General features: G+C 32.3%; 4 protein-coding genes across 4 annotated transcripts in view; 3 read left to right on the top strand and 1 right to left on the bottom strand.

Annotated features, from left to right (window-relative positions):
- Nucleotides 1–11,988, bottom strand: part of LOC126854929 (uncharacterized) — a 242,071-nt gene that overhangs the window by 163,840 nt on the left and 66,243 nt on the right. The gene's annotated exons all lie outside the window — the stretch shown is intronic.
- On the top strand, nucleotides 318–2,196 carry LOC126854923 (odorant receptor 82a-like). Its single transcript, XM_050602104.1, is given in 7 exon segments — nucleotides 318–574; nucleotides 796–1,150; nucleotides 1,276–1,474; nucleotides 1,477–1,505; nucleotides 1,576–1,689; nucleotides 1,918–2,073; nucleotides 2,146–2,196. Coding segments are annotated over 7 exon segments (1,161 nt in total).
- On the top strand, nucleotides 3,748–8,804 carry LOC126855188 (uncharacterized). The gene is made up of 12 exons (XM_050602610.1): nucleotides 3,748–4,074; nucleotides 4,157–4,499; nucleotides 4,662–4,883; nucleotides 5,214–5,333; nucleotides 5,433–5,588; nucleotides 5,765–5,808; nucleotides 6,712–6,975; nucleotides 7,041–7,386; nucleotides 7,493–7,714; nucleotides 8,100–8,219; nucleotides 8,402–8,557; nucleotides 8,754–8,804. The coding sequence occupies exons 1-12, from the start codon at nucleotides 3,821–3,823 to the stop codon at nucleotides 8,802–8,804; spliced, it is 2,298 nt and encodes a 765-aa protein (XP_050458567.1). The 5' UTR covers nucleotides 3,748–3,820.
- On the top strand, nucleotides 9,548–11,699 carry LOC126854922 (odorant receptor 4-like). Its single transcript, XM_050602103.1, has 6 exons — nucleotides 9,548–10,008; nucleotides 10,207–10,561; nucleotides 10,752–10,979; nucleotides 11,053–11,163; nucleotides 11,333–11,488; nucleotides 11,616–11,699. Exons 1-6 carry the CDS (start codon nucleotides 9,752–9,754, stop codon nucleotides 11,664–11,666), a joined length of 1,158 nt encoding a protein of 385 aa, XP_050458060.1. The 5' UTR covers nucleotides 9,548–9,751; the 3' UTR covers nucleotides 11,667–11,699.

Genomic DNA, 11,988 nt, shown 5'->3' with positions numbered 1-11,988 from the left:
ATATTAATATGTTCACTGAGTCAGAGCTAAAGCGGATGATATTATATTTTTTTTCTTATTTATCTTTTAATCGGTAGAGCTATAAGACTGTAGACAGAGATCTAATGCGATGAAGAATATATAAGGTGTAATTACGATTGATTACGTTTGGAGTAGCTTGCGCTTTATCTTTTTTGCTAAGATTATTTAATGCTTCAGCTATCATGCAGAACATATTGAAAGATATGCACGTGTGCTTTATTCGCACTGAATTCGAATTTCCATTCTTTGTGGATTTGTCGCGAGTTCTGTCGATAGTTTGTGTTTAACAAAGAACGATGAAACGTGCCAACACCATCAGTCGCTCGGTGGAGATCGGTCTCCGTTTTATCGGTTTATGGCCGGATTCGACTTACGCGACTTTCTATTGGTTTAGCTACATGATGTCGATAGCAATAGTGCAATATTATCAATATGCGTATGTGCTTGAACATCTTGACTTAAACGATATCTGGCTTCTTATGGACTGTCTTAGCCTGACTTTGGCATACACTCTCGCCTTTTTCAAACTTCTAGTTTTATGGTGGAATCGCCGGTAAGAGGATTTCTCTTGTAAAGCAAATGATGTAGAGTGTAACCGGTGCTGGTGAAATAACGTTACTATTAATATTGACGCACACACACGGGACTAATGAATAAAAATATTCATTATTATCTTTTAAATAAAATTATACATACAAATATTCTTTATGGCTCGTAATACAGATGAAAAACATATTAATATATAAAGTGCTCGATATACATTGCTATGTGCAGGATATTTTATCGTATTGTGAAAGATATGGATAAAGATTGGAGAGATTGCATTGTCAATGATTCGTATGTGTCTATAATGACGACCATGGCAGATCTGTCACGTCGTTTTTCCAACATAGTGTTCACTATCAATGGCGTCGGTGCATTTCTTCTTTCAATTGGAGAGCATTTGTTCCAATCGATGAACGATGCCAATCGAATTGACAATAGTTCTCGAGAACTCCCTTTAAAAATGGAATTTCCTTTTGAAGTCAGCGAATCACCAATTTTCGAGTGTTTTCTAATTGGACAATTTATCTATGATTTGAGCATAGCTTTTGTGGTTGCTTTGATGAATGCATTGCTTGTCACATTGGTACGTTTATAATAAATGTTCTTACGGAGATTAAAAATTGCAAATATAATATTTTCGCTTGATATAAAATAAATAGTAAGACATTACTCACAATATTGCTTCAAATAACATAAATTATTTCGTAGATACTTCATGTAAGCGGTCAAATGGATATTATGCGACAAGATTTAGCCAAAATTTCCAAAAACAAATACGATCGTAGTACATTTTTAATTATTATCAGAGAACTCATTTGTAAACATCAAAGGATCATTGCTTTATCGGAAAATATTGAAAATCTTTATACTCAAATTGCGCTAATGCAACTTTTATGGAATACATTGGTATTTGTTGCACTGGTTTCTCGATTATAATTGTGAGTAATCTTGATTGTTCTTTTTCACATTTTGGAAAAAGATCATTTCTTACTTTTTTTTTTATTGTAGACCATTAATACCAACAAAGATATATCGGCTTTGATCAAATCTATAAGTTATTATATTGCAATAACTCTAGAAGCTTTCATATTTTGCTTTGCTGGAGAATTTTTGAGTGCCAAGGTATGTAAAAGAATTTTTTTACCGAGAGAACATGCTGTGAATATTCATTCTTTTCAATTTATGTTATTCATTTTATTTTATTATTATGAGATATATATATTATAAGACATTTTATCATTATTATATTTTATATATAAGATTAAGATTAGTGGATCAAAAGAATGTTTCTTTTTTGAATAATAAATAAAAAGTAATAATTTTTAAATATTTTATTATTACTGCTTTCAGAGTATATCGCTTAGCGATGCAGTATATGAATCACTTTGGTACAATATACCTCCAAATGACAGTCGTATTTTATTATTCATGATGTTAAGATGTCAAAAGCGATTAACGATCACTGCAGGAAAATTCATTGATTTGACGTTAGATGGATTTGCAAGTGTAAGACATTATGTTCTATAAACGTTTCTTTATTTTTTTAATATATCGCATTAATTACACGTAACTTTTTAGATTATGAAAGCATCGGCTTCTTACGTATCAGTGTTAAATGCAATGTACTAAATTTAGAACAATGTTGATTGCCGTATATGTGCATATTCTTTATTGACTTGACTGCAATAGTTAGCAAAGTGATCGTTATTGTTAGTCAAATGTGATTAAACAAGTTACGAAATATAAAATTATTTTATTGTACATTATCTCTTATGCATTGTTAAAAATAGATAATTATTCTTTGTCTATAATAACAATTATTTTGTACTTCTCTATAAAATATGAACTTTTTTTTGTCTCAGCTTTCTATGTTTCCATTTTCAATGTACCGTTAATAAGAATATTGCAAATCTTTTAAGAAGAAGATGTATACGAACATATTGTAGTTTATTGTAATTTGAAAGGTATGTCTGCACTCATTAAGTACTTTTTTCTGAATTTCTTTTGCTCCAAGTTTCAGATAATGCTCCTCAATTTTTTATTGACGATTTTATATTTGATTATTATTTTAATAATTATATATAAGCTGGTTTAACTATTCGCGATTAACTATTTACAATTTAAAACAATTTTTTATTATTTATTATTGCTTGAGTTTTTGTAACACCAATCAGAATTAATACGCAAATCTCTATTAATAAAATAATTTCATTTTATAACGAGAAGATTAAGATTTTTATATTGATTTTTGTCGATTTAATGTATATTTAAAAATCGGCAACAAAAGTAAAGCACAGTTTGTATAATTCAAAACGACTTACATTTTTATACAACTTTACGCAGTTCAACGGCACGGAAGAATACGTTGGTCCGCTTTTGTGTAATACACTGAAAGCTTTTATATTTTATCGAAATGGGAGTGGGAGTACGCGAGCGAGAGGATAAGAGTGAAAGGTAAAGGAAACTGGCGGGATTGTACTCAAACGTATTCAATGTCCAGCTATAATAAATATTTTTTACTTTTTTTCCTTGCATTTGCGACTCTCGTAAATGTCATGTTTTTATTAAGACTTTGTGCATAATTTTTTTAAAGAAACTTATTAAATGAATGTGAAACCGCCTTTTAAAAGACAATAATTCTAAAGCAATTACATGTTATTTTATAAAAGTAAAGTATTCACTCAAAGGCGATCATAATTGCATTTTTTTTTTCAACTAATAGAGCTATAAGCGTACTATCGGATGAGATAATTACGATTAATTATGTTTAGAATATTTCGATGACAATGCTGTCATTTGCATAATTTATTTTATTTGGCTTGGCAAGTTTTAATTTTTAGATCCATGTAAGATCTTTCTTTTTTCAACGCCATTTTTTTAAATTGTAAGTTTGTTAATAATAATAACTATGTGTCTTTTCTTTTAAAGACGATTATTCGTATAAAGATACACGTTATCTTTTAGCGTGCAAAAACAGTAATCATTGATCTATTATCGCAATTTAGCTCGTCGTCCTACGGTTTATATTGCATGATTACGTAATTGCGATTGATCGTTGCCCGCACTCCCCTGCACCGCGGTAGTTTTAGCTCGTAAAACTTTTCTGCGACGCCGAGGAGGGGAGTGCATTACAAAGTAAAACTGAAAGATTCGATCGTGTATTTCCTGTGAAAAATCGTCTGTCACTTTGTCGGGAGGAAACAACGTGCACAGTCGACAAAAGTGATGGTTCAATGCAACGTTACGCTTAGCTATGCTGACGAGTACTGTAAGCCCGTTGCTGAGAATCGGTCTCGGTGCGATCGGCATGTGGCCCGGTTCCTCGTACGGGACGTTCTGCTGGCTCTTTTACATGACGACCCTCCTAACGATGCAATATTTTCAATACTCGTACGTCTACGCGCATCTGGACTTTGGCAATCTGACCAAACTGATGGACGGTCTGGGCCTCACTCTGGATTACACTCTGACGATTCTGAAGCTGATCAGCCTCTGGTTTAATCGCCGGTAAGACTAGATCATTCGGCACGATTGAATTTCTCGAGGGAATTCGATCATCTCGTGAGATCTTTGAGAAATCAAATTGTAGACTATTCGCGGATATTCTGGTCGCGATGGACGACGATTGGAAAGACCGCGCGACCGATTTGCGCGAGTGCGTGATGATGGACAAGGCTAATCTGGCGCATTGTTGCTCCAATGCCATAATATCCGTCAATGCCGTTGCCACCGTTCTCTACTTCATCGATAGTCACGTACGTGGCCGTACAGTTTCCAAGGATGGACAACACCGAGAGTTTCCGATACAGGTACAGTTGCCGTTCGAGGCCCACGAGACGCCGATTTTCGAGTTTGTCATCCTGGGATTGTTCTTTCATGTGTTAGAAACGGCGACCGTGATCGCGATATTGAACTCCTTGATCTTAACGCTGGTAAGTTGAGAGTTGAGAGAAAATTGTTACCTTCCTTAGTTAAGTAGTACTTAGTTTAAGGCATTATGTCTCGCAACAATATTTAAAATTTTCTCTGACGAATTAATTAAAATTCTCGTCAACTCTTGCTTGAATGTGTTGCGCATTTTTTTTTACGTTGAGGTACTTCATGTAAGCGGACAAATCGATATCATGTGTCAAGAATTGAAAGAGATTCCTTCCACATTCAACTCTGAGATGTTCTCCACCAAGTTGTTCGTTGAGAGACATCAGAAGATTATATCATTGTCGAAAAATATCGAGAATTATTTTTCGTTCATTGCTCTGTTACAATTCGTATGGAACACCTTTGTTATCTGCTCTTTGGGATTCATGGTTGTTATAGTGAGTAAGATTATATTTTAATTAATCTATATATATATTAATATATATCGCTCAGTACTCTTCTTGCAGGATCTGAAAGAAAGCATTTTAAAATTATGCAGAATTATTATTATATTAATTTTAAAAATATTTTTATACGTAACATATAAAAAAATTAAATAGTTTGTTTAATTAAATATTAAATTTAACGCAAGTTTCAAAGCGAATAAAAGTATGTCTTGCGCTATTTAATATAACAATACTTTAAAAAGAGCATTTTTTTCATAAGTGGTTATAACTTTATATATTAAAAGTTTTAAAAATTAATTTAATTTATATCCCATTACCCAGTCTTTAGATAAGAATATAGAGAGTAAATCCGGGATTTTTATACAATTTATGATGCCATATATCGCAGTAACTATAGAAGCTTTCGTCTTTTGCTTCGCCGGCGAGTATTTGAGCACCAAGGTTAGCATATTGCTTTTGCCTTTATCGTATTAGATCAGCTGTATCTATCTAAGATGTAATTGCATTTATTTCGAATAATCACCTTTCTCTCTTTTCCAGAGTAGGTCCATCGGCGATGCGGCGTATGAGGCAGTTTGGTATGATTTATCTACCAGCGAATGCCGAATTTTATTATTCCTCATCTTAAGATCGCAAAAACATTTAACGATTACGGCTGGGAAAATGATGGATCTAACATTGGAAAGTTTCACTACTGTAAGTTCATTACATGATATCATACGATATTTTATCAATAATGAATCATGTTGTCAAACAATACTGCAAGAGATAATATTTAATATAATTTATAAAAAAATGTATTTAATGATATTTAGATCTCGAAGAATTATTTCTCTTAGTACTTTTATCTTTATAAGAACATACTTTTTTAGGTCATGAAAGCTTCGGCTTCATACATTTCGGTTTTGCATGCGATGTACTGAAACTCGTGTCAAAATGTATGTTGGTCATATATGTGTGCTATCAAATTACGCAGAGTAATGATATACATTTGTAGAAAGACAAATTATAGATAAAGAAATAGATAATTTCGTCTTCAATTAATTTTCTTCTTTAATTTTGTGATTCTATGAAAAATATATTCTTTTATCGAGCACAAATTGTTGCAAATTTTCAGCACGCTACACAGTAATGAGAATCATTAATTAATTAAAGTATCTACATATACTATAATTAATAATATTAAAAATATACAATTACATGCACACACAATATATTTTTACTTACTATATATTTATTTATGATCTACAGACTAAAAGATATAACTCTTGTTTTCTCGTCAATTTCTCTGTGCTGACAGCGATATTTTTCTTCTTCGCTAATATGTAGAGCTAATATTTAACCAACTAATATGTTATTCTATCAACTGATCGTTTCTCTCAAGTCTAATTTTCAGATATATTCGTAATTGTTTTTTTTTTTTTCCTATGTATATCGGAAAGCTGCAATTGCATTTTTAAAGAAAATGAGATATTACTTTGCGTTTAGTTAGAATTTACGATTGATATTTTCCACGTGTGCACTTTTTTTCAAGCTCGAGGGAACCTGTAATCATCTGTCATCACAACTTAGTTCGTCGTGCATACGACATTTTCGTGTCGCGCGATAGTTAATTACGATTGATCGATGCCGCGTGTATAGTTTTTCTCTCTCTGTGAAATTACCAACTTTGCTCGAGGTAATAGGGAAAAAAAGAAGTTAAAAAAAAAACGTTGCACTCTTTTCTTAGCCGTGCGAGGCTTTTCTTTCGATTTAATTGAGATTAAAAGCGATAAGAGCGCACAATTCGATCAAAGGACTACGTTTCGATAAATGCATAAATCGTGATTATGTCGACGAGTACTATAAGCTCGTCGCTAAAGATCGGTCTTGGTTTCATCGGCATGTGGCCTGGCTCCTCATACGGGACGCTTCTCTGGCTCTTTTACATGGCTACCCTCGTCGCCATGCAATACTTTCAGTACTCGTACGTTTTCGCGCATCTGGGCATGAACGATTTTTCCAAACTGATGGACGGTCTGAGCGTCACTCTAGATTACACTCTGACGTTTTTGAAGCTGCTGAGTCTCTGGTACAATCGACGGTAAGAACCGCGATACGGCGTATCGTTATCTTTAAATTATCGGAAACAAGTGAGATCAATTGTAGAATATTCTCGGATATCTTGGACGCGATGGAAGATGACTGGAACAACCGCGCCACGGATTTGCACGTGTCCGTGATGACAAGCAAGGCTAATCTGGCGCATCGATGTTGCAAAGCTATGATGACCCTGAATAGTATGTCTACTATTTTTTACTTTGTGGGCAGCTACTTGAATCATCGCACGATCTCCGTCGACGGAGAACCCCGGGAGTTTCCGGTACAGATGCAATTCCCGTTCGACCGTGCCACCGACTCGCCAATCTTCGAATTCATTCTTCTGGGATCCTTCCTTCACGTATGGGAGACGGCGACCGTAATCGCGATGCTGAACTCTCTGATCCTGGCACTGGTAAGTCAAAGAAAATGTGAAACGGCTTAAAATCATTAGATAATTTAAATTTAAATTATCTAAATTTTGTGAGCTTTTCTTAAATCCTCAATTTTTTTATTTCGAGGTACTTCACGTGAGCGGCCAGATCGATATTATGTGCCAGGGATTGAGAGAAATTTCGTCCACGAGAAAATCTCATCCATCGGTCACAAGATCGCTCGTCGAAAGGCATCAGAAAATCATATCTCTATCCAACAATATCAACAACTTTTTCTCTTTTGTTGCACTGATACAGTTTCTATGGAATACCATAGTTATCTGCACTATCGGAGTTATGATCGTAATAGTGAGTAAAATTGCTTTGCTTGCAGCGAGAAAGCAATGAGTTTTTTCAAGAGAAAAAAACAATTTATTTTGAAATTGCGCAAAATTGCCAATCATTTTATTAAATTAATTTACGTCGTTACTTTATTTATGATCGCCAAAAACTACTCGAAACGAAAATAATAAAATGATTTACATGAAGTAATTCCGAGAAGAGAGAAATTTTATATAATATTTATAATAACTACACCATTTTAGAGAATAATGCATTATTTTGTTCTTTTGATATTGAAATTATATTTTTGGAGTCTCAAATATGTGAACATTAAACCAATAATTAAGAGTATAATTATATGCGCGATATTAAAATTTCCTTCATTAATATAATTTAACGTACCATTATGCAGTCTCTAGGCACGGACATGGAAGGTAAATTCGCAATACTAATACAGTCTATTATTCCGTATATCGCTGTAACGTTAGAAGCATTCGTTTTCTGTTTTGCTGGCGAATATCTCAGCTCTAAGGTTAGCACTATCCTTTTACTTTTAACGAATGCGAGTGTTTTATATGTTCTCTGTAACACATAAATAAAAATATTTGTTAATGATTTAAAATCAAAATTATGTGATTGCATGTTTCTTGCAGTTAGCGCGATGTATCTATTATCGTACAACATTTTAATCCGTAACTCTTTTTTCTTTCTCAGAGCAGATCTATTGGTGATGCGGCATATGAGACACTTTGGTACGAATTGTCTACTAGCGAATGCCAAATTTTATTGCTGATAATCGTCAGATCTCAAAAACGATTGACAATTACAGCTGGAAAAATCATGGATCTGACTTTGGAAGGTTTTACGACTGTAAGATTTTTGTCAATTTTAAAAATCAAATAGTTAAAAAAAAATTATTTATATAAAGATACAGCTCACATAAATCCAATAACAATCATGAATATTGTAAAATGTACCCGCATATGTATATATCACATTAATAAGACATATATAGATGTTGAAACATTCTCTGACTGAAAATTTGTGTAAGAATAATTTTTTTTAGGTCATGAAAGCTTCGATGTCGTACATTTCGGTATTGCACGCGATGTATTGAAATTAAAAATAATTTATTCATGATAACAAATTATTTTCGTCGATTAATCATATGTAAAGTATTGATAAAGCAGTAAGAATTAATAAAATTAATAGATGGATGAATGTAATTTGCAATAATTGGTTTAGTTAATATTGTAATGTTCAGTCAATGCTACTTTGAAACATGGAACTAAAAATCTCAGAAATTTTAATCTGACAGAATACGTGTATCAATATTTATATGCAAAAAATTTACATAATATTAAAAATTATCTGTTATTAAACGATTTTTTTATATTAATAATACACAAAAATTAGTGTTACATCAAATAGACATTGAGATTTCATTGAAAAATCTGGCTGTATCTAATTTGTACGTTACATGTATTTTGTTACGTGTGCTTGTAGCTAAACTCTTCAAATTTTTATCAAATGATTAAAACTTTTTATTTTTAAAACTTTTTCAACATTTGCGTGTTCGGCATAATAAAGTTACTTGCATTATTTAAGAAAAATACTCGCCGTTGCGCGAATCAAATTCAGATACAAAAATACAAAGTTCTTTTCTTACTTATCTCTTAAAAAAAAAAACTTGCTATAATTTAGTTCTGTTTGCTTAGAATATTTAATACTGTCCCATCAAACTGTCATTAAATAATTTTCGCGTAAAAAATGCGACGACATAAATGTATCGTATAAGAAGGGGACAGGAGAAATTACAAAACCTTGGCAATATCTTTGCTTCTTCATGTAAGAGTACTTGCACATTATTATTCACAATGAAATTATAAGATAGGGATATTACTGGTATAATAAGCGACGTATAATAGCGATTAATCGATATTTGCTCGAGTGGGGATGCACTTAGAGAAATGGACGATACTCTCTCTCAGTTCTGTTCTCATATTCGAACAAATGTAACGTCGATACTGATTTTCACTTCATCGCGTTCACAACTGTTGACGAATGATAGCGACAACAACGATCAGTCCGGGACTAAAAATCGGCCTTCAATGTTTTGGTGTATGGCCCAACGTGCCATATTCCATTGTTAATTGTCTTTTTGTTATGTCGAGCATTCTGATCGTACAATACTTTCAATATCTGTATGTATTCTCGCACTTTAAGCTTAGCGAGCTTTCAAATCTTGTGGATGGCCTATCTTCGACTTTAGAGAGCAGTTTGATGTTCATTAAAGTGGCTACTCTTTGGAAGAATCGTCAGTAAGATATCGTCGAAAGATTAATCTTTCCTTTTATGTAATGCAGTTTTTCAACGTGTTTTGTCAACCTTTCTTAAACAGAACAAAATTTAATAACATCATTTTAATCTTAATTCGAACATCAATGTGTATAGCTCTTCATAGAAAAGATAATGTTTCTTCATATTTTAAAATATCTCATCAATTAAAATATTTCCAGTCTCCTTCATCAACTTTTGGCCGCGATGAATAACGACTGGCGTGAGTGCAATAACATCGATCAACATAAGAATATAATGACAATTAAAGCCGGTATATCGCACTTTTGTTTCAATGCTATGTTGAGTTTTAATACATTTGCTGCGATACTTTATCTCTTGGGTGATTACGTGATTCGTTTTGTATATCTAACAAAAGATTACAATAACAGTTCGCTGCAATTTCCTATCAAGGCACAGTTTCCCTTTGAAACGGAGCAATCGCCGATCTTCGAATTGCTCGTCTTAGTCTTATTTTTACATACGATGTCAGATTCGTTCGCGATCGTTATTGTAAACGGATTGATCTTTAGTTTGGTAAGTCTCGCACTTTAAATTTACTCAAGCACATTTGCACTTTATATTTTATCGAGACTGTGCAACGAGAGGATTTACGATGAGAGCTTAGATCCGAAAAAAAAATCATCAAGCGCAACTTTTATTTTTTAATAAAAGTACTCTTACGATAAATGCTAATACGATCTTTTAAAGAAAAAGTATATTATAGGTGTTTCACGTGAGCGGTCAAATCGATATCATATGTCAAGGCTTCAAAACTATTTCTAAAAATATTCATAGTGGATCTTCCGCATCTACATTAGGAATGCTAATTGAGAGGCATAACAGAGTCATTTTGTTTTCCGAACAAATTGGAAAACTTTTTTCCTTTATCACGTTGATGCAAATTGCTGCGAATACTTTAGTTATTTGCTGCATAGGGTTTGTCATCACAGTTGTGAGTATTATCGTGGATTACGCAATGATCGATATTGCAATTTGTTTATTCCTTTTTTTTCTTTTTGAAATAGTCCTATCACGAGACCAGTGTCTTCGTATTATTGAAAGCCATTTTAGCTTACGTTGCTATAACGATAGAGGCCTTTATCATTTGCTTAGCCGGAGAATACTTAAGCATTAAGGTCAGTAAGTAAAATTTATTATAATCGTAGACACATAAATTTTTAACGCCACATATAATTTTAATGATGTTAATAATGCTAGAAAAAAAATCCGTTTTTTAGATAAAGAAATCGTTTAATACACAAAAATATTTTATTGTTTTTAACATAAATTTTTTTGCATTTTTAGAGTAAATCTGTCTCCGAAGCAGCATACGAATCACTGTGGTACGACATGCCATCAAATCAAGGTAAAATTATATCATTCATGATAATGAGATCACAGAAGCGTCTAGTAATCACAGCAGGGAAAATCGTGAATCTATCCTTGGAAACTTTTGCGAGTGTAAGTTTTTCGCCTTTGTTACATAATTAATAAAAATTTTATTTTTTAATTAATGTTTTTACAATTAATTTATGTGTCTTTTATACGCGCATATTATATACTGTCATTTTTTAATTTTACCTTTTAGATTATAAAAGCATCGGCATCATATGTATCTGTTTTGCATGCAATATATTAATATGAACAAGTTTACGACAATGATTTATTAAAGCCAGATTGTAATTAGTATAAGTTAATAATTTAGAAATTGTTATTAAGAAAGTAAATATTTAAACTGTTATATTAATAAATCAATAATTTCTATTTATACATTTCTCTACAATGATTTAACATAATTTTTTAAACTTGTGCAAAATTAAAAAAAAAAAAATATTTAATACAATGTGTTTTTGCTTTGTTACTTTGTTGTATTAAAACCTAATTTTATCGAACAAAGAAATGTATCTTCATATTGCGTTATCTATTACATTAGATTTTCATTGGAAAATTTATGCATATAA

The sequence above is a fragment of the Cataglyphis hispanica genome, chromosome 15, assembly GCF_021464435.1.
Source record: "Cataglyphis hispanica isolate Lineage 1 chromosome 15, ULB_Chis1_1.0, whole genome shotgun sequence".
Taxonomy (NCBI): Eukaryota; Metazoa; Arthropoda; class Insecta; order Hymenoptera; family Formicidae; genus Cataglyphis; species Cataglyphis hispanica.
The sequence above is the reverse complement of the archived record's forward strand: the minus strand, read 5'-3'. Positions and strand labels throughout refer to the sequence as shown.